General features: G+C 44.9%; 1 protein-coding gene across 7 annotated transcripts in view; it reads left to right on the top strand.

The window, feature by feature from the left end:
* The window catches only part of PAFAH1B1 (platelet activating factor acetylhydrolase 1b regulatory subunit 1), a 253,167-nt gene that overhangs the window by 84,138 nt on the left and 146,447 nt on the right, over positions 1 to 22,582 (top strand). For all 7 annotated transcript variants that reach the window (XM_029612510.1, XM_029612506.1, XM_029612508.1 and 4 more), the window contains one exon: positions 15,457 to 15,653. In XM_029612510.1, coding sequence (XP_029468370.1) covers positions 15,622 to 15,653 — 32 coding nt within the window. In that variant the 5' untranslated portion in view covers positions 15,457 to 15,621. The remainder of the gene's footprint in view (positions 1 to 15,456; positions 15,654 to 22,582) is intronic.

Raw genomic sequence — 22,582 nt, 5'->3', positions numbered from 1 at the left:
CAAATTTCCAGTAAACATGGACAAGGCTAAATGGTTGATATAGATAGTATGTCTGGATTTTCAAAAAGTGTTTGACAAAGTTCTTCATGGGAGGCTCACTAAGCATTGGGATAGGAGGCAGTGTCCTATTATGAATTAGTAACTGGCTAAAAGATAAGAAACAGAGCAATACTGGTTATTTCTCTCAGCAGAGAAAGGTAAATAGTGGCATATTCCAGGGGTCTGCACTAATGCTTTTTAATATGTTTATAAAAGATCTGAAAAAGGGAACAATGAGTGAGGTGATCAAATTTACAGATGACTCAAAATTATTCCAGGTAGTTAAATTACAAACTGACTGTGAAGCATTGCAAGAGGACCTTGAGACACTGGGGGGATTAGGTTTCTAAATGGCAGATGGAACATAGTAATGGCAGGTAAAGACACATTCGTCCATCCAGTCCACCTAGCAATCTGCTTATGGTATTAACTGCCATTCTATGCAGGCTACTCTCATTCAGAAATGTTACACCCCGCCCCCACTTTTCAACCTCCAAATATTTATCAATTTGTAGTGTTTGTTCCATGACCTTTTGAATTCATTTACTGTTCTCCTCTTCACCACCTCTTCTGGGAGGGCATTCCAGACATCAGTCGCCACCTCTGAAGAAATATTTCCTGATATTTGTTCTGAGTCGTCCTCTCTGGAGCTTTGTATTAACACCCCCCCAAAGTTCTACTGTTTCCAGTGGGAAAGGTTTGAAGTTTGTGTATCATTAATACAGATCTTCAGATACCAGACAGATATATCTCTCCTCTCTTCTAGGGCATACATATTTAGATCCTTCAGGATTTCCTTGTAGATCTTCTGAAATAGCCCGCCCCCCCCACACACACACACCATTTTGGTTGCCTTCCTTTGGACCAATTCCATCCTGTCTCTATCCTTTTTGAGAGAGTCTCCAGAATTCAACACAGTACAAGTGAGGCCTTACAAAGGGCCTGTACAAGGGCATTATCACCTTCCTTTTCCTGCTGGTGGTTCCTCTCTATACAGCCCAGTATTTTTTCTGGCTTTAGCTACCACCTTGTCAAATTGCTTCACTGCCTTAAGATCGCTAGACCCAATCACATCAAGGTCCCTCTCCAGATCTGTGCATGTTAGACTTTGCCCCTCCCCATCACATCCAAAAGAGTTATGTGATGGAGTATAGTAAAGAAGGAAACATTTTTAGCCTTACCTGTTAGTTTCCTTTTATTGAATCCTGCTACACAAGTTGGACCTTCATGGGAAGTTGGGGCCTGTGCTGTTGTCCTTAGTTACGTCTGGGGTCTTACATGTTACACTATCATTGGGCCTACGAAACGTAACAGCCTTACCTGAGATCAGACCAGTGTCGGGAACCAGCGGAGGGTGCCAAGGTCCAGATCCTAGTTCAGTCAGAGGCAGACCGCAAGCCAATAGCATCCAAGTCCAGTCTGGGTCAGAGGCAGGCAAACAGAATCTGTCCAATCCAAGTCGGAGACTCAGAATCCAAATCCAATCTGGATCTTGAACACAGAGAATTGCAGAATAATCAGCACCAGCAGAAGCAAGTCTGTAGCCAGAAGCAAGGCTTGTGCTGGAATGCTGGGCTGAAATACTCTTAAATTCCCGTGCTAGTGCAGGGGCTCTAGGGAGGAAGGTCAATGTGTGGGGAGGGGAGGAGCCAAGCTGTTACGCACACCATGATGGAGCTCAGCCATGATGCTGTCGGTGAAGGTTTGTGCCATGTTCGGAAGCCATCAATGAGGGACAGGGACAGGTCCACATAGTAACATTACAGAAGTGTTTTATTTGGTCCTGTTGGTAGGAGAGGAATTTGGGTTCTGCACATTGTGTTCCCGTCTTTAACCTCTGGTATTAAGAAAAGGAAAGATTTCTTCACCTTTATTTTGGAATTGGTGACGATTAGTATTAATTTAATTTAGGGTAATTTTGCTTCCATTGCTTTGACATATTAGCTGTTGCCTGCACTTCACTATTGTATATACTGGTGGTGGTATCACAGAAAAAGGTGTGTCCTCTCTCCATCTTCTAGTAGGCAGTGCAAATCTACATGTCTGAACTGGTGGAGGATTCAAGGGGAAGAAATTAACAGGTTAATGATTTAGAATTCAACGCTTTGAATTCCCACTGGTTCTTTCAGAATTGATCATATAACTCCATTATTGAAATGTCACTGGCTCTACCAGTTCAGATAAGGATAAAATTTAAGATTTTACTTTAATCTATAAAATTTTAGGTAATGTTCCTTCATGTGTTAGCTATTTCTACTTAAAAATTTATTGTCCACATCACAAAGTTTAAGGCGGATTACAAAATAAAGCATACATATTCCTTCACATATTACAACATAAACGAGAACATCTATGCATTAGTCTACTCCAACATTTCATTCAAACTAATAGGCCTAAAGCTATCACAACTGCTTTGAGCTTGACAGTTGCCCAGAATCAAAATATGGCAGCCCCCTGATTATATGTGCATGTAAAATAAAAAAAGGTCTTCAGTGCCTTTTTTTAAAGGAGCTCTTCTATTCAATCTGGATGTTATCATGCAGTGAGTTCCAGAATATCAGACCTGTGATTGAGCGCCTTTTCTTGAGTAGACTCCAAGTGCGCAGATTTTACTGAGGGGAACTTAAGCAAAACCTTTGCCCTGAGAGGAGGGACTGAGTTGGCATAGTTCATAACGCTATCCATAAGTCTGCAAAGAATCTGAGATCTTTTGGGCAGCATTTATTGGATATTCCAACAGAACAAGTTATATATCTGGCTGAGTTGAGTGGCTAATTTGCTGGTCCAGTGATGTGGCATGCACAGTACCATCTTGCGCACCCTTTTTTTGTGCCTCTCACAGGACAAGCAGGATGGTAGTCCTCACATATGGGTGACATCAGGATGGAGTCCAATCACGGAACACTTATGTCAGTCTCCAGAACTTTGACTGGCACCTACTGGGCATGCCCAGCATAGCACCAACCCTGTAGCCAGTAGGGGTCCCCCTTCAGTCTTTTTTTCCACGCAGCAGTAGCCACGCGGATTAAGGAGCTCTTCAGAGATTCCTGACAGGAATTTTTCCTCACGGAACTTCTTCAAAAACATTTTATGGGTCCCCTTATCGATATCTTTGCTCTGCGGTAGAATGGTAAGTTTTTTACCTGCTTGCGGTCGATTCCTGTTGAGTTTTTCTCTCGCGGCCTACCGGCCATCGACCACACTACGGCTAAATTTTGTCAAGGCTATGGCGTCAGGTTTCTGTCGGTGCCCTGACTGCACTCGAACGATGTCCATCACTGACCCTCACACGGTCTGTGTGATGTGTTTTGGGGTCCGACCAAATTGTCCTTCCTTGCACCAAATGTGCCCAAATGACACCAAAGGGTCGCAAGGCTAGGCTGGAGAAGATGGGACTTCTCATTCGGCCAAAAACCCAAACGCCATCGATAGCTTCGTTGTCTGAACCAGTACAGTCTATTTCGTCCCAGCACTGGGAAACCGCTGCTGCCCGACCAGCTTTAACAACTCTGCAGGTGTCCCCCCCCCCCCCCCCCCCTTCCTCCTCAGGAGAAAGACCGAGGGGAACATCGAGGAAAACATCGGTTTACTTCCTTTTTTTCTGATAGAGTATTCCAAGTAAGATTAGGTGCTGCAACTTCACCCTGGATCCCCAAGGGTCATCCTTCTTTGCAACTCTTTTTAACATACGGTATGTCTTAAACCACAGTCAGGCCGATACTTGATCACGCGCCCAGGAGAGTGGCCACTCGCCTCGTAGCGCCGGCTCTCCTGCGGGATTAACTGTATCGGCCTGTAAGTAAGTTGTCTGGTCTTGGCCTTCATTGTCTGTATGCAGACGACATTCAGTTTTTTGATCCCTTGTCAAAAATACTTTTAAGCCTCCTTAATATCTATCTCTCAACTATTTTAACTTGGTTAGCTCATAACACACTTGCTTAATGAGGGGAAAACAGGGATCATACCTCAGAGTAGGTGATCAAATCTACATTTTCCCAATACTTTTCAAGCCATAGAGATTCCTGTTGTCAATGAAGTAAGAAACGGAGTACTTTTTGAATCTAAACCCATTTGTGTTGCATATGAAGTCTATGGTTAAGATTTCATATTGGAAATTAAGGATGTTAAGACATTTAAAACCATATTTATACTTTTCTAATTTTTTTTTACATGTGTTAATATTTTCAAACTTGGGTTACTGTAATTCTTTATTTTTAGGGTTGCCAAAATATATTTTGCGATCCTTACAGATACAGAACTCTACTGCAAGAATCTTAATGGGCTCCTCAAAGTTTGAACATCTCACCAATTTTAAAATCCTTACGTTGGCTACAGATTTGAATATACAATACAGTATACAATTTTAATACTCAATGCTCTAAGCCATGATGCCCCTGTTTGTCTTAATATTCTTCTAAAAACTCACCGTCCAGTTAGAAATTTAAGATCAGAGGGATAGTGCTTATTGGGTATTCTGAATCATAAAACTGAGTCTAGTAGACTCCCACTTCCCACTCTGTTCTTATTGAGCAGTAAGTCCAAAGGAGCTGATGGAAACTTTTTAAAGTTTTCTTTGAGGTATGCTAATCTTAAGATCTTGTCAATCTTTTGTCTGTTAAACAGGCTGAATTAACCATGATGTGAGATGTCATCTGGTGGCACCAAATGGACTTTTCTCCTAGCTAGTAGAGCTTTTAGCTTTACTGATCATGTGTAGGAATTCCCATACAGGCTTTACTTTGTGAGCCATCTGTCATCTTTTGTTTGACCACAAGCATGGGCGCATACTTTTTGCTTAGATATTTTTTTCTCTAATTCTACAACTTTGATATTTTTCTTTAGTATTTACCTTTTTTAGTTGCTTTGCAGCACCCACAGCAGAACTTTTCAGTTCTAGAAAAATAAAATACAAAGCAAAAGGATTTGCTGCTTCAACATGTCTGGCAAAAAGAAAGCTACCCTCAGTGGCATCAAAAGGTAATATCCCTCGCAGATTGCGCTTTCGATACCTTGAGTCAAATCACGATTGAGCAAATTGCTACGCATGTGGATGGATGTCTCCATAGTCCTGGTGTTCCAAGGCTAGTAAAATTGAGGAGCTATGTAAATCTGTTCAGAGTTGCAGCAGATCCTCTAATTGCAGTGTTGTCTGTCTTGCCCTGTAAAGAATTGAGCAGGAGCTCCTCCAAAACTTCCCCATTTGCACAGGTTGAAACTGAGGTAGAGTACAACAAGCAGCCATGTGTTCAAGAACAATAGACATGTCACTCTGGAGGAGACTCAGCCTGCATCAAAGAAGTGTAAATCCTTGAAATGTGGTTCATTGGTGATGCAGTAGGTGATGCCAGTAGGCTTTGGCACGGTTGATGCAAGTTGCTTTATTAGTGCATGACATGTTGACTTGGTACATGGGGCCTATGCTTCATCAGCACATGGACATTTGTGTGGCCCATAGTGCAGCAGGTCCACATAATTGATTGCATAGCACAAGAACAAATAGTGTAGGGGCTCCTTCCAGACTAATGATCCTGATGTAGCTGACAAATATATATATATATATTCAAAAAAATAAATAAATCCCAGCTTTGTGCCAGCTTTATCGATGCTCAAAAGAGGCTCCTCAAAGGACTCGAAGAAACATTTCTCAGCAGCTTCCAGGCATCTGATGCCATCGAACACAAGGCCTCCTGTAGTATCTCAATTGATGCATCAAGCCCCAAACCAGAGGAGTCGTGCTGCAATACCTACACAGCTGTATGCCAATCACTAAGTCTATTCCATGTTAGCAATGGCAACATGGAATAGACTTAGTTTTTGGGTGCTTGCCAGGTTCTTATGGCCTGGATTGGCCACTGTTGGAAACAGGATGCTGGGCTTGATGGACCCTTGGTCTGACCCAGTATGGCACTTTCTTATGTTCACCCTAAATCAGGTATAGAAGGGAATATGTTGCTTCTGCTGCCTCCAATTACTAGAGCTCTCATGCCTTCATGGCTATTGGCAGAGTACTTCTGACTGGAAGCACCGGACATATGTTTCATAGTACTGCTTACCTCTAATAGACCACCTGTTGTGGAACAAGAATCCATTCTTCTCGGAGGACAAGCGGGATGGTTGTTCCGCACATGGGTGTCATCAGATGGAGCTCCAGTCTGGAACTTTGACTTTAAAGATTCTGGAACTTTCTAGCATACCCTACTTAAGCATGTTCAGCTGTAGTCATCACCCTGCTCCTTAGGCAGAGTCCCTAAGTCTTTTTCCATAGAGCTGTGTGGTTGCGGTATTCAGCCTTGCTCTCTTCTCTCAGCTTTTGTAAACTATTTTTTTTTCTAGAGCTGCAGCTTCTTTCCTTTCCCTTGCGGTAGCTTTTCTCACTTTATCCACTGTCTGTCAGATTCCACAGCAACTAAGACCCGCCATGTGGCTGGCAGAGTCTATTTGTATCTCTTATTAAATAAATACTGCACCTGCAGTTTAGTATCTGTGTCCTCTGCTTGCTCTGTCTGTTTTTGTACCTTTGTTAGGTACTGGTAGGACTGACTGAAGGCAGTCTGTGGGTGATCAGTGTAGGCCACTGAGCCTGGAGACTCACACGTGTTCAACCCAGGCAGGAGTTCAATGTAGTTTCACTGATTGGCATTGATAGAGGTTCAGACAGTGAAGATATCGAGGATGACATCGTTCCTGGGGGGGGAGCTCATCCTTTCTATGTTCAAAGGAACTAGTCTCCACAGGCAGGAGCCCTGGATGATATAGCCTTCCCTCCTGCTTGCCTGTTATGCCAGTGCAGTCTTTTTGAGAGTGAGCAGGAGCCTGGGCAAGCATCTTGCTGCCACACCGGCACCATGCCCAGCAATGATTGCCAGTGCACAGTTGATCTGACACAGTCAGGACTGCATTGGGAATCAGGACTGCCATTGAGCACCATGGTCATACTGGACAACACTGAAGTACTGGGCCAACCTCAATGCCATAGAGGTGTGTGACTGCCCTCTGCCGTAAGGGTCTTCTGTGCTGTAGGCATCTTGATGCACCAGAGTCATCGAGCACCTTGCTCCTCGATGTTAGGGAGTAGCAGTACTGATCTTTAGTGTCTGACCAGGACTGTCATCAAGCGCCATTGACACCCTCTATCCCATCAAGGTTCGTGCATGGCCACCCTCTGCTATCGAGGTGTGTGATGGTGTTCAATGCTGTAAGGGCCTTCTGTGCCATAGGCATCTGTGAACATGGAGCCTCGATGGGGCGGAGTAGTGGCAGCACTAACCTCTAGTGTCAGGGACCAGGTCTGCCATCAAGCACCAAGGTCTCCCTTGACACCATTGGAAACAATCTCGATGTAGATGCCCTCAGTGCCATCGATGGCCTCTGTGTTGTCTAGGTGTATGGTCTCTGCATAATGACGTACAAAACTGCCCCGATACTAAACGCCTTCAATGCTATCAAGGTGTGTGCCGCCATGGAGACTGTCGGGCATGTTGGCCACTGCCTTCCAATGCCGTGCTCGAAAATGTCGAGCACCACCAATGAGGCTCTGGGATCGCCATTGAGCAGCCTTGGTTGTCCCCAAGACAGCCGACCGCGAGGCTCTTAAGAGCCCTTGAGTACCACTGAAGTCCTTGAGTGACAGGGATTTTGGCCTTGAATGGATTGAGCACCGGGATTGCCATTTATTCAAGGCACCCTGGTATGCTGAGGCATCCAGGCGCAGTGGTCTGGTGCCCTTGAGGCTCCTTAGTGGTGTCCTGACGGGGCACTGAGAAGCATTGTGCTGTTTCATCACTGGCCTATGGCTATTGGACACCATGGATGCCAACGATCTCGGGTGGCGGGCCACCCCCCCCCCCCCCTTGAGCCACTGGGATTGGGGAGCATTGGAGGCCCTGCCTGGATTTATGCACCATCTGTGTTTAATGCGTGCTAGCAAGGCTATTATCAGCCATAGTTGCTGGCAAAGGATGCCATCGAGCTTGCAGCATCAACTTCCTCGGATGGATAGGTGAGCTGAGCGGAACAGTTGATGGCGTTGGCAATCATCTGTTCCTCTGGGCACCAATCAGGTGTTGAGGCTGCAGAGCCTCTGCCTGCAGGTGCTCTTGGCATTCTTGTACTTCCAGTCCATCAATACCTTAGAGCACTGGGGTCTCTATCGGTGCCACTGGGCTGTCAAGGTCTGTGGGTGCCTGGGATGGCACTATATATCAAATTCATTAAGATTCAGTCAAGCGCCGTTGAAGACCTGGGTGCAGTGTCATTTGGTGCCCTTCATGTGATCCATCATTGGTGGCCGCAAGAGTGCTATGGGCCCTACAGGCGCTGTTCCCACTGTGGGCATTAGTGGACACAATTGGATGCCACAGGACACGACTACAAAGCACCATGGGCACAGTCAATCCCCATGGACTTCACTGCTGTCGTTCCATGAGGGAAACGGCTGTGAGTCATTGTTGATGCAGTTTCAAGGGCTGTGTCCAGCCTCTTGGAGCATTATTAGGTACTGGAGGAAGTGATGCCATAGAACGCCACCCACCACCATACCAAGAGTCCCAGTGGTACTGGAGATGCCCTCATTGCATTGTTCCTGTGCACTTCACTGGGAGTTACTGTGATGGTGGAGCATGGTCAGGAACGGGAAGGCATCTACTCCACACCTTGGGTGATGGGCAGCATTCTCCCTATCTCTACAGTTCAGCCATGCCAGGTTTCTGCCATGGTCGTGTCAAGGTCTCAGCCTCTCATCAGTTCTGCACCACAAAGTATTGGGGAGCATTGGCAAGGAAGGTGTCGTCATACACTGAGTTTTGCTTTTTCAGTGCACAGCAATAAACTCTAGCAAGTGGTGCTCTGACTTCACTGTACAGTGGGATTCTACCCACAAGCATGATTGGGTTTGTAGGTGGATCACCATCTGTAGGCTGGGATACCACCGTATGAGTATTACAATGCTTTTACAGTGGAGGGCTTTGTTCTTCCAGTTGCCCTCTATTGTATGGGTGAGTGTGTGTTTCCCTCGTGGTGAGCACAACAGGATGTGCGCTGTAGCTACAGTACTTACCTAGGACTGCGTTCCTGGTTGAACCCTGGGAGTAAATACCAGGAGGGTAGTGTCAGGAGTCTTTCCTTCCTCAGAAGAGGAATGTCTTTAGACCCCTGCCAGGTCACAAATCCCCTTTGTGGGGAAGCCCCTGGGGCTCCATCCCTTGCAAGTTATTGCTGAACTGGAGCCTTGATTCTTTGAATTGTTGCTTCTCCTTGTAGGCCAGGACTGAGGGATAGCCAAGGCGGTCATTGGACTGTTTTTTGCTGGGGTTGCTCTGATTACCATGGTGGCCTACCCCATCTGAGGGTCGCTTCTGAACCTCAGTGATTGTAACTCATCGCTCAACTAGAGTGAAAAGGTTTTTCGAGAATGGAAGGCCCTGATTCTAGTTGCTTTCCTGTTCCTTCAGGAAGGGGAGATTGGACTAGGTTGTAGGGAAACCCTTAAGGGTTCCCCTTTGTAGGGGTGAACAACCAGACATCCAAAGGGGTGTCCCTCGTTCTCCATTTACTGGAGAACAGATGTCACTGCTCCTGACTGGTGTTTTGCTTCTTGGTTCCTCATGGGCTTTGAGAGCCAGTCGAGCAGTAGCAGTCTCCTTAAGGCACAGTAGGTCTATTTCACGAGGGAGCCATTCCAAAGTAGTTCCCTGGTGAAAACTAGGGGTTTCTCCTGTCCAGTAGTCACCTTAGATACCTGCTGAACTCAATGGACATTTTTTGATTGACTACTATTGCCAGTCATTCTTGCCTCAGGACCCTATCTCAGAGAGGAGGGTTCTAGTCCAACTAATTGGCAAGTATGTCTTTCAACCTATCACCATATCCATGGCAGAGGGAGCTGGTGGATGAGGGAACATTGAACAGAGGTGCTACTCTGGTTGCGGTGCTTACAAGCTATACTTCCCCCATTTTAGGGCAACAGTCTGTGGACAGGGGAGTCCTGGTTCATGCAACGGTTCCATTTATTGGACTCTGTGCTTCCTTGGGGGAAGCATATGTAATCATGGCTGAGGTATTAATACCTAAGCCAGGTTTGTGGCAGTCTGTTCCAAGATCACACTTACCCTGCTCTGGTACTCTTAGGGTTTTGAGGCTGGTAAAGAAATCTTGTTTGACAGGGGACTGGACTTGCGGCATCCTGGTTTCCTGTCTCTTTGTGGAGTGTGTTTGGATTTTTTCCCTGGGGGACTCATTCTGTTTCAAGGAGGCAGAGGGCTCTATCTCGGTGGGTATCTCCCTACTGGAATTGGGAGTGAGTTATTCACTTGGGGTTGAGGTACACCACCCAGTGATTTGTTCTTACCCCTGCACTCCAGTGGTCTGCCTCCTTGTGTTCTTTGCTCCTTCAGACTTCTAGTTGGAATGTCGAGGGGAGGAAAAGCTAAGGCATTTGTGGTATGTCTTGGGGTATACCTGCAGGAAAAGATGCACCATTTTTCCCTATATTTTCGCCAAGTTCTGGCCAATACTGCCTTAGCTTTTTACTGCGCTGTCCAAAGTGCCTTCCTGCTCACCTGAACTATCCTGTAGATGGGATGGATAGCCCTGCCCTTGACAGGGTGTAGTGTGGGTGAGCTTCAGGCCTAACTTATTTTCCTGCTCAGGAGTTTGGGCTAGCGATCCCATTCAGAGATTGCCTTTCATCTCCTGAAACTCTTGATTCTGTCCTGCATGGTCAGCTATATCTGGTGCTTTGGCTCGTAGGATCTGTCACAGACCTTGCTGTTGCTGATAATTCTTCCAAGTGTTGCTTGGGTTTTTCTGCCCATTGTGCCTATCAGCCAAACATGGGTACACTTCTGCAGATGCATTCTGTCCTTCGGATACCTGTGGACCACAGTTTCTTTCTAGGGAGCTCTTGAGCCCCCGTTGGCTTTGGTTGTCTTGTAACAGCAAAGAAAACTATGCGGTCTTTGTCCAAGAGTCCTTCTCTTGTTTACATCCCTAGACTTTTTCCTGTATCCAGGAGGTTCTAGACCTACTGTCAGGATTTCCTGATCTGAAACCCTATATGTAATGTTTTCCGTGATGGCAGAGTATGTTTCTCACATCACTCCTCTGCCTTAGGCATCCCTGCTAGGAATGGGGGTTTCTGTGGTTTTCTCTTTGTAGATCCCAACTCTTCTCCCACCTTGACCTCTTTGTGGGTCGGCTGCCTCACAGGCAAAAGGGAGAGAGGTAGTGCTTTCACCAGGGTGTGGTTTCCCACTTTGTCCTTCTTGGACAGCCTATAGCATGGGAATCACTCGTGTGAGAAATACCATCCTGCTTGTCCTCAGAGGTGAGCAACTCTGCTTTATCCCAGGACAAGCAGGATGATAGTCCTCACATATGGGTGACATCATCAGATGGAGCCCTGATACGGAAAACTTCTGTCAAGTTTCTAGAAACTTCTGGCTGGCACACTGAGCATGCCATGATGTTCTCAGCCACAGGGGTCTCCCTTCAGTCTCTCTTTTTTCCGCCTTGCTGTACGCATAACAGATTAGGAGCCCTGGGAATTTTTTCCCCTCACTTTTTTCCTCAGGGAAGAAAACAATGATCCTCAGCCCCATACTGGCCTCGACAAGTATGGTTTCCCATACTCCTCGACCTCTCGATCAGAGAGCCAATTCGCCTGGGCACAGCACCCACTCTCGTAACTCAGAATCAGGGCAAGTTGCGTCATCCCAACCTGACAACTCTTGCCCTGACAGCTTGGGTGTTGAAAGCTTAATTCTGCAACCACTTAATCTTTCAACACAAGTCTCTAAAGTTCTCGTAGCTTCACGAAAGCCTTCCACATGTGAATCTTACCACTTTAAATGGACTACATTTACCAAGTGGTGCATACAAAAAGGTTTTGACCCTTTCTCTTGCCCCACTCCTTTACTAGATTACCTATGCCACCTTTCGGATTCTGGTCTCCAGACATCCTCTGTAAGGGTACACCTAAATGCCATAGCGGCATACCACAAGGGCAAAGGGGATGTGCCAATAACAGCGCAACCCCTAGTAAGTCGGTTACTTCACCTTAAGCCTCCCATTCGACCACCGATCACTGAATGGGACCTAAATATAGTACTGACGAGACTTGTGCAGTCACCATTCGAGCCTCTAAATTCCTGTGATGAAAAATTTCTTATATGGAAAGTATTTTTCTTAGTAGCCATGACATCGGCTAGGAGGGTCAGTGAGTTGCAAGCTCTCGTTACATATTCACCCTACACAAGGTTCCTGCATGACAGAGTAGTCCTTCACACTCACTCCAAATTTCTACCAAACGTAGTAACGGATTTTCACATCAATCTGTCAAGTCTTGCCTACTTTCTTTCCAAGACCTCACTCTCACCAGGGAGAGAGTCTTACACGCCTTAGACTGTAAATGTGTGCTAGCTTTTTACCTGAACCGCACGGCGGTCCATAGGAAATCCACCCAACTCTTTCTTTTGACAAAAATAAACCAGGAGTTGCGGTAGGAAAACACTCTCTCCACCTGGCTAGCAGACTGTATCGAATTCTGTTCTGAAAAAGCAAAAATTCCTCTCCAGGGGCGAGTAAAAGCACATTCAGTAAGGGCTATGTCTACATTAGTAGCACACTATCGTTCAGTGCCCTTTCTTGACATATGTAAAGCTGCAACATGGAGTTCCCTTCACACCTTTGCAGCTCATTATTGTTTGGACAAAAGACGACGACAAGATTCAGCCTTTGGACAATCTGTCTTAAAGAACTTAAAGAACTTATTTCCAGTATAACACCAACTCCTACATCCATCCTACTGTGATTTCAGGCTGCCTCATTTTTTCCAGCAGTACACCAGTTGTGCTTGTTGCACAAGTTGTATGCTGTTGATATAATGTAAGAATGACTCAGCCTGTAGCTTGCTAATCACCCATATGTGAGGACTATCATTCTGCTTGTCCTGGGATAAAGCAAAATTGCTTACCTTATAATAGGTGTTATCCCAGGACAGCAGGATGTAGTCCTCACAGAACCCACCCGCCACCCCGCGGAGTTGAGTCCGATACGTTTTATTTTATTTTTTTAGCTCGCGCATACTGCTACAAAGAAGACTGAAGGGAGACTAGGACAGCAGGATGTTGGTCAACGAAATCCACCTGCCTCCCCTTGGAGTTGGTTTTTCCATGTATTATCTATATCATGGACTGAGGGACTCTGTCTAGGGGACAAGATGATGGATTACAACTGTATATGTTCAGTAGGGCATGTTTGAAAGCTCTAGAATCTGAGATCAAAGTTCTGGACTGGGGCTGCATCTGTCGTCACCCATGTATGAGGAACGACACTGGTTACAGGTAAGCAACACTGCTTTATCTCTAAAAAGATTGTTCCACCTCCTACACCAGGTCAGAGGACCTGTCAGTCATTTGAATAGATTGCTGATATAGTGATGAATTTCTTTACCTCTTTAACTAGGGAGAGTGAAGGAATTATCCAACCTCTCCTCTCCACATTTACTACAGCGATCCCTCAGACTGGAGTCCCAGTTTTGCTTATTGGAGGGAATACATCATCAGAACCTTGCTTCGAAGTTCATCACCCCACTCAATTGTAGTGGATGGATTTGTGTAGTTTTTTTTTTTTCCTGCCCTTAAGCACTTGTAGTGGTTTCACCAGCACTCCTCTCCTCCAACCTCCTGTAAGGGTCTGTTACAGGGCAGCAGAAGGTTATACTCTGAATGAGATTCAACAAAGTTGGAAGGCAGCAAATCTTAACCAACCTGCTGCCCCTAAATGTTTGCCGCCCTAGGCACAGGCATAATGGGTGTCTATTGACAAATCCAGGGCTGGTAGTAGGACCCCCCCCCTCCCCCCCCAATTTGCCTTTTTCATTATTGGGGGTCTTGCATTAGTGAGCCCGCCCCATTAGGTTCCGAAGGCTCTACAGGTATGCTTCCTGACCATATATCGCTTCTGGAGGACATTTCAAATTTTCCACAAAATTGAATAGGTAAAGCCATTGGGCATCATGAATGCAAAGTTAGACACCTGGTCAGAAGTCTTTGGTCTCCTCCAAATACTGAACAGTCTGTCAGTACCATTGGCTCTTCCAGTTTACAACATTCTGAATCTTACAGAAGCATCCTACTCAAATTGAAGGCAGCTAGAATTGTACTGGCAAAGAATGGAACAGACCACTTGGTCTAACAGTTGAACATTGGCTGGTCAAATCCTGAGAAATACCAGCACTGGGGAAAAAATAATTGTCACTTAAGAGTAGGTATAACCTTATAACTATCTGAACTTCCTGTGCTGTAACAATCTGACCCAAGAGATCATGAGAATTAAGTAGAGATCCTGCTGACATACTTGCCCTTATGGCTCATTAATGTCTTCAGAATCCAAAGGTCCTCATACTTATCTATTACTTGACAAGTGTTACTTTATTTTTGGTATTAGAAGTATACATCCTAATTTTTGTAAACATGACACTAAAACCCAGGACCAAAATAGAGAATAAATAGCAAGCAAAGCATTCATGTTATCTAGAAAACACTATCATAATCCAGTTGTAAATATAAGAAAGTACAGCTGAATTGAAATACCATGTAAGTTCTAAAATCATGTCTTCATCCTCTGAAAACGGCATTGCTTTTTTTTGTACTTGCGTGTGCATTGTTTTAGCTGCTTGATATTTGACTAACTGCATTCTCTTACATTGGATCCCCATCCCTTGCAAATCATGCACTGGGTGGGTCAGTGCTGGACAGAATTGTTTCATGGTACTTTAGTTATCTCATGGGGTGCAAGCTGGAAATTCTTTCCATCAGCATGCAAAATAGAGCTGGCAGGCCTGGGGCAGAAGCATAGCAAAATAGTACTGCACAGCTTTTTTTTTTCTTATGGTGGCATTGGCAGGTTTTTCTTTAATGAGTTTATTTGATTTGTACTTTTTTTTTTTTTTTTTTTTGTGAAGATATACTTTTGTATAGAAAACATTTCTTTAGAGACTGACCGCATGTTATGAAAATCACATGACAAACTGAAATAGATGTCTGGACCATAGTATATTCAAGGCTGTTTGTACAATAAAGTCTTTGGAATCACTTTCTTTTCTCTTTTCAGAAGCTAGAAATACCAACTGTATAAATTCAGTTGACCTTTATTTCTTTTCAGAGGCTAAACATCAAGTAGTTAAATATATTATAAATACTGTCTACAGACAAAAGGCTAAATAAGTGTATATTTAAAAGTTGATGTAATCTGGCTTCCAATTATCAAATTTGTTACTTTTATTAGCAAAAGCTAAAAGTAACAAGTCTTAAACAGAATATCTTTCATGGACTTTGTAATAGTATAACTAGTTTTTTAAAGCATGTGTGAAAAGTGCACTGCCATTTAAAACATTTTGGTTAACATTGTTTTCTTCAGCTGGCATGAACCCTCCTCATTGAATGTCTCCAAGTTTCCTGTGGGATTCCAGTCGTGGAGAAGCATTTTCCCTTTGGTTGAAGCCACTTGGTGACAGAGTTGATTTCTGATCTCCTTCAGGAGGCAACCAGTTCTATATCGCATTAACCTGACATCCCAGACACCATGGTACTGTCGCAAAGACAACGTGATGAACTGTAAGTGTGTTGTTTTTTTTCTTTCCAATCTGTTTAAAAAAAATGTGTAACCAAAAATGGCTGATCTTGTTTTGTCTAAACCATGTTTGTGGCAAATTGACAACTACTATTGAAGACTTGAAAATGGGTGAGTTTGTATGTGATCTAAGCTGTAAACTATTTTTACCTTCCTTTGAATTAATGCAAATGATTTCCCTATCATGGGCAATTTAAAGATTGAACTTGAATGGCTGACATTATTAGGGCTAATACTAACTTGACAGTTCAGAAAAGATGGAGTTTAATTAGCATATGTGTAATCTGTAATGCATGCTACTCTTTCAAATATAGCCCACACAGGATTTCTCTCTCTTTTCCACTGCCGGTGAGGCAATTCCTGGAACCACAAGCAATCAGATATGCTCTCAGGGTATTTCAGGATTGCCTGTCCAATCAGGTCATCCTGATTCAGGTGGCCATGTGGTACATCAGCAAACAGGGAGGGACGGGCTCCTACCTTCTGTGTCAGGAAGCTGTGCAGATATGGGTGGAGGCCCTCTCCCGCTCAATGTACCTCAGGGCCACCTACTTGCTGGGAGTGGACAATGTGTTGGCAGACAAGCTAAGTCGCGCCTTTCAACCGCACGAGTGGTCTCTAAACCCCATAGTGGCAGACTCTATCTTCCAACAATGGGGTTACCCGCATATATAGATCTCTTTGCAACATGTCAAAACAGCAAAGTACAGAACTTTTGCTCTCTCACTCGCAGCCAACACTCACAACCAAGAGATGCGTTCTCCCTCTCGTGGGCGACAGGTCTCTTAAATGCCTTCCCTCCACTTCTCTCAAACTCTCATGAAGTTACGTCAGGACAAGGGAACCATGATCCTGATAGCACCTCACTGGCCTTGTCAAGTGTGGCTTCCAATACTTCAGGATCTCTCCATTCGCAGGCACATTCCCTTAGGAAAGGACCTGCTTCTGATTACGCAAAACGACAGGTGCCTGCGCCACCCCAATCTGCAAGCCTTGTCCCTGACGGCATGGATGTTGAAAGGTTAATCCTTCAGCCACTTAACCTTTCTGAATCAGTTTCTCGTGTCCTGATTGCTTCACGGAAGCCTTCCACGAGAAAATCTTATTCTTACAAATGGAACAGGTTTCAGTCATGGTGCTCTTCTCAATCCCTTGACCCCTTTACCTGTCCAATCATGAAGTTTCTGGACTATCTCTGGCACTTGTCGGAGTCAGGTCTAAAAACTTCCTCCATCAGAATGCATGTTAGTGCGGTGGCCGCCTTCTATAAAGGAGTCGGGGATGTTTCTATATCAGAACAACCCTTTGTAACACGTTTTCTGAAGGTCTTGCTTCACCTCAAGCCTCCACTGCGTCCTCCGGCCCCTTCTTGGGACTTCAACCTGGTTTTAGGAAGGCTCACGAAACCGCCATTCGAGCCTCTCCATTCCTGTGAACTTCGCTATCTCACATGGAAAGTGATTTTCCTTTTGACAATCACTTCGGTTCGCAGAGTTAGTGAGTTACAGGCCTTAGTTACCTATCCGCCTTACACTAAACGTCTGCAAGACCGGGCAGTACTCCGCACACACCCTAAGTTTTTGCCTAAGGCAGGGTCAGAGTTTCATCTCAATCAATCCATTATACTACCTACCTTTTTTCCCAGGCCCCATTCCAATCCAGGAGAGCAGGCTCTGCATACCCTTGACTGTAAATGGGCTCTAGCGTTCTACCTAGACCGTACAGCTGCCCACAGGAAAAGCACTCAATTGTTTCTCTTTCCATTCCACCAAATTGGGGCAGCCTGTGGGTAAGCAGACTCTCTCTCCTCCTGGTTAGCGGACTGCATATCCTTTGCTATCAGTAAGCAGGCTTTCCACTTCAAGACCATGTTAAAGCACACTCTGTGAGGGCCATGGCGACTTTGATAGTACCACTACGATCGGTCCCGCTTCCTGACATTTGTAGGGCTGCCACCTGGAGTTCTCTCCATACCTTTACAGCCCACTATTGCTTGGACAAAGTCGGAAGACAAGATTCCCTCTTCAGCCAATCTGTCCTGCATAACCTATTCACAACTTGATGTACCAACACCCTTCTGCCTGCCTGATAGGGTTCAGGATGCCCTCGGCCAAATTTCCACCCCAGTTGTTGTGCCTGTTGCACATCTTGGGTACATTTTGGTGCATACTCGGACAGGCTCAGCTCGGTACTCACCCATATGTGAGGACTACCATCCTGCTTGTCCTGTGAGAAAGCAAATGTTGCTTACCTGTAACAGGTATTCTCACAGGACAGCAGGATGTTAGTCCTCACGAAACCCACCCGCCGCCCTGCGGTGTTGGGTTCGTTATGTTTCTTTTATTTTTCGGCACTTCCTGTAGCTTTTTAAACAAGACTGAAGGGGGACCCCTGCTGGCTGCAGGGTTAGTGCCATGTTGGGTATGCCCAGTAGGGGCCAGTCAAAGTTCTAGAAACTGACAAAAGTGTTCCGTGATTGGGCTCCATCCTGTGATGTCACCCATGTGAGGACTAACATCCTGCTGTCCTGTGAGAACACCTGTTACAGATAAGCAACATTTGCTATATCCGTGCACCGAAAGCCCACCATACTGGTGGGCTTTCGGTGCACGGATATAGCAAATGCACGGATATAGCGATGCTCAGCCACCATCTGCTAGCAGATGGTGGCTGAGCATCGCTCTACTGGAGATTGATTTAAAAAAATAAATAGAAAAGGAAACTAATTTGCTCCACTCTTGTGGTGATACCTTACAGTCCCTCCCTCATTCAAGTTTTCCTGAGGTGATATCTGCAGATCCCTCCCTCAGACGAGTCCCTCCGTCCAGTAGCTGATTTTCCAGTGTGGACTTTTCTGTAGAGAGAGAAACAGCTGAGAGGCTAGCGGGTGCAGGAAGCCAAACGTGACGGTGAAGACCTTTGGCACCCCCCACCCCCACCCCGCAGCTGGAAGCACTCTATACTTGTCTAGGGTGGGCTGAGCTTAGATAAGTTTAAAAAAAAAAAATCCCATTCCCCTTCTGGTTTCCGAGCCTTTATCGTGCCGATCAGATGTTCATTCCCGGCTCCGAGGGAACCTGGGGATTTGTGGCAGGTTGAGCAGCCTTTTTGGCTAGGCCCCACTCTTAGGCTTTGATTAGATGTCTTGTGGGAGGCTGTAGCGCATAAGTCTGCTGCGAAACAGTGTCTTGATGTCTGTTCACTCACGTGCCCAGGTGGATGTTCGGGTGGGTGCCTACCTGGACTGCATGTTGTGCGCCAATATTTTGGATGCTTATTGGACAGGCCTTGTTTTTGGTAGTCTTGTCCATGTTTGCTTCTGTGTGCACGTAGCTGGTCGCTCACTGGTCAGACACTTTGGGAGCATGCTGCTAGCTGGTGTTCACCTTTGTCCTGCTTGCCATATTCAGGCATCTCAGCTTGCCCTCCCCCCCCCTGCCAACTTGTCAGCGCTGCCTGGAGGCTGTTTTCTCTGGCTGATTTTGTTGAGCCTGCCTTTCCCAGCATGATGCGGGAATGGGACCAGAGGGGGACCTGTCAGAGGCTTTTCCTGGTTTTGGGGCTCCCCTAACTGAATTGTCAGTGGGGGCAGGCTTCGCAGAATAGCTCGAACTTTGCTGCAGTCCATAGCAAAACCAGGGAGCATCGATCCTATGTGCAAGGCTGCTGTGAAACAGCTTGGTTGGGTTAAGCAGTTTTGCTCAGTTGCTAACATGGTAGGCCTAAAAGTTCAGGATACCAAACTGCAGATCCCTGCACACCTGGTGCCGCAGATAAACTTCAGAGTATGTCTACACCTGCTGCGGGTCACGCTGATAGGGACTAGGTGATACAGATGGTAAAGGGGGCCCGTACTCCCTGAAGGATGGAAAATTCCTCCGGGTAGGAGCTGTATAGCACAATATTGCATTTCTTTCAAAGAGATGAATTTTTGGTTCGGATCGCCCAGTCATTGAAGATGCTGGGGGTCCCGGGTGCTGAAGCTAATCAAGAATACCATTTAGATTCCTTACATAAAGCATTATGGATGATGATCAAGAATTTATCTTGAATGGGCCACCTTGGAAGCTAATTTTAGAGTGCTGTAACCCTTGGATGTGGCAGCGAGAGAGCAGTTGTACTTTCTGAAAGTGGATGCACTTGTGTCCGCTGTCACCAGGTGGGCGACTATCCATGGGGAAGGGGGAGTGGCTTGAAGGAGGTGTAGGATAGGAGAATTGAGGCAGTGGCAGTGAATTGCAGATGGCCTCTTGCTTTTCCCTGGTGGATCATTCTTGCTTTTTCTCACGAAATCGATGTCTGAGTGGGATGATTTCCAGATTCCTCTGGTAACAGGAACCTGGAACTCATCCAGCCATGCTTGTTTGGCACAATATGTCGTGCTAGTGGTTTTCAACCCTACAGAGGAGAGACTTCTCATAGGGTTTGACCTTTGGGAAGGTCTCAATCCTTTGTCCCAGGCAGCCCAGATGGGGTGTGGGCTTGATTGGCGGTGTCCCCACCCCTCAGTGAGGGTGTGCCGATCCACTCCTGGGAATAGGAGGGGGTGACCTATTTCTCTTTTTTATTGGAGGTGGAATGAGATCATGTCAGACCAGTGGGGCTCTGGAGGTGATGTTAGATGGCTGTGTTCTGGAGTTTCTCAGGGATGTTTTTGTGGTGTCTCCCTGCAGCTCTCTGCAGAAGAGGCAGACAGTGGCATATACATTGTCAGGACTTTTCAGCCTGCAGGCTGTGAACCCAGTGCCCATGTCTCCAAGATAATACTGGCCAATATTCCAATTATTTCATTGTACCTGGGGGGGGAAATTCCTTAGCCCCATCTTGGATCCCTAGGGTGGACAGGGGCAGTCTGGAGCTTGGACTTATTTAAAACCTTTTTATATATTCTGTGTACTATCTCAACGGTTTACAATAAAAGAAATAAAGATAGCATACAATATAAACAAAAAAGTTGAAAATATAAATAGACTAATCAGTAAAAAAAAACAAAACAAAACCAAATTAAGATAAATATCATAAAAATTAATTAAAATGAATATAAAGACAATTGGACTCCTTTGATTAAAACTTTCGTACTTATCAGCAACAAATTAGATGAAGCCATGTTTTAAGAAGTTTCTTAAGACTTAGCTTGCAATCTCAGGTCAGGTGGAAAAGAGTTCCAGACCTTTGGCCCTGCGATTGAAACAGCTCTGTCCCTTACTGATCGAATGGAAGGTACGGCTAAAAGGCCTTTATTAGATCTCAATGGAGTGAACCAGCTTTTCCTGCATGGAAACCCTAGGCTCGCTGATAATGGTAGTACAGTCTGAGGAGTTTAAGTCTCTGGATTTTCAGAGGCGTAGCATATTCCCATCCAGCTGGAGCATCAGTGGCTTTCTGAGTTTCACTGATTTGGCGTAACATCAGTTTGGGAGCACTACCCTTTGGTTTGGACACTGCACCCAGAACCTTCTTTAAGGTCATTGTGCTGGTAACAGCAGTGTTAAGAGAGGATGGCATTGTGATCTACCCGTATTTCGACAATTGGCTAATTCAGGCCAAGAACCATGATGAGATATCGAGATATGACACAATGGTCTACCTTTGACGAAGTATCTGATATCGAAGTTGAATCCATGATAAACTTAAATCCTGCCCCACATAATAGATACCATACCGCCTATGGATATAAAAAAACTTGATGACATAGCCTCCCATACAATAGCCAAAATCATCAACCTATGGAATAATGCCAGATATTCTAAAAGGTGCAATAATCAAACCACTACTAAAGAAAAAGAACTGTGACCCAAATATCTTAAATAACTACAGACCAGTTTCAAATCTACCCCTCCTTGCTAAATTAATAGAAAAAAGGTACAGAAACAACTAGCTGAACACCTGGAAAACAATAGCATACTTTATCCCTCACAACACGGCTTTAGAAAACACTACAGCACTGAGACACTGCTGATCTCTCTCATAGATAATGTACTACAATGATTTGATAGTGGTAAACAATACATAATGATACTATTGGATTTATCAGCAGCATTTGACACACTAAACCACTCCATACTTGTAAAAAGGCTAGAAGAAATAGGTCTGCAAAACAAAACATTGGACTGGTTCAGATCCTACCTAAATAGATTTTTTCAAGTACAGATGATAAACACATCAGACAAAATCAAGCTAAAGACAGGAGTACCTCAGGGCTCAGCACTATCAGCGACACTATTTAACATTTGTTACCCCTATGCCACCTCCTAGCAGGACTTAGTATCACACACTACATCTACGCAGACATTCAACTAATCTTGCCCATAGACGAAACAATTGAAAAAAACACTAAACCTAGCAATGATGTACCTAGACATAATTAAGCAATTACTAAGCAAAATGGAGCTAGTGATAAATTTTGAAAAAACGGAGTTTATACCCCTAGAATGGAAAAACATGGAACTGATTCAAAACCCTATCAAACTCAAAAATGGTCAGAAAGTGGATATAATCGAGAGCTTGAAACCTAGGAGTAATAATTGATACAGAACTTAGCTTTAAACACCACATACCACTGAAAGTCAGAGAAGGCTACGCCAAACCTATGGTCCTCAGGAGGCTGAATCCGCTACTAACTTAGAAACACTTCAGGACAGTCCTCAAAGCACTTATCTTCACAAGTACAGACTACTGTAACACTATTTCCGGGATTACCGTACTCAACAATAAGACCACTACAAGTCCTACAAAACTCTGCTGCCAGAATACTCACTGGCAAGAGCAAAAGAGACCACATTACTCAAACACTGGTTACCAATAGAGCAGAGTGCAATTTAAAATACTTTGCATAATTCACAAACTAATCAATGAAGATAAAGCTGACTGGTTATTTATTTATTTATTTATTTTATTTATTTAAGGATTTATA

This window comes from Rhinatrema bivittatum, chromosome 8, assembly GCF_901001135.1.
Source record: "Rhinatrema bivittatum chromosome 8, aRhiBiv1.1, whole genome shotgun sequence".
NCBI lineage: Eukaryota > Metazoa > Chordata > Amphibia > Gymnophiona > Rhinatrematidae > Rhinatrema > Rhinatrema bivittatum.
This window is presented reverse-complemented; position numbering and strand designations above follow the sequence as displayed.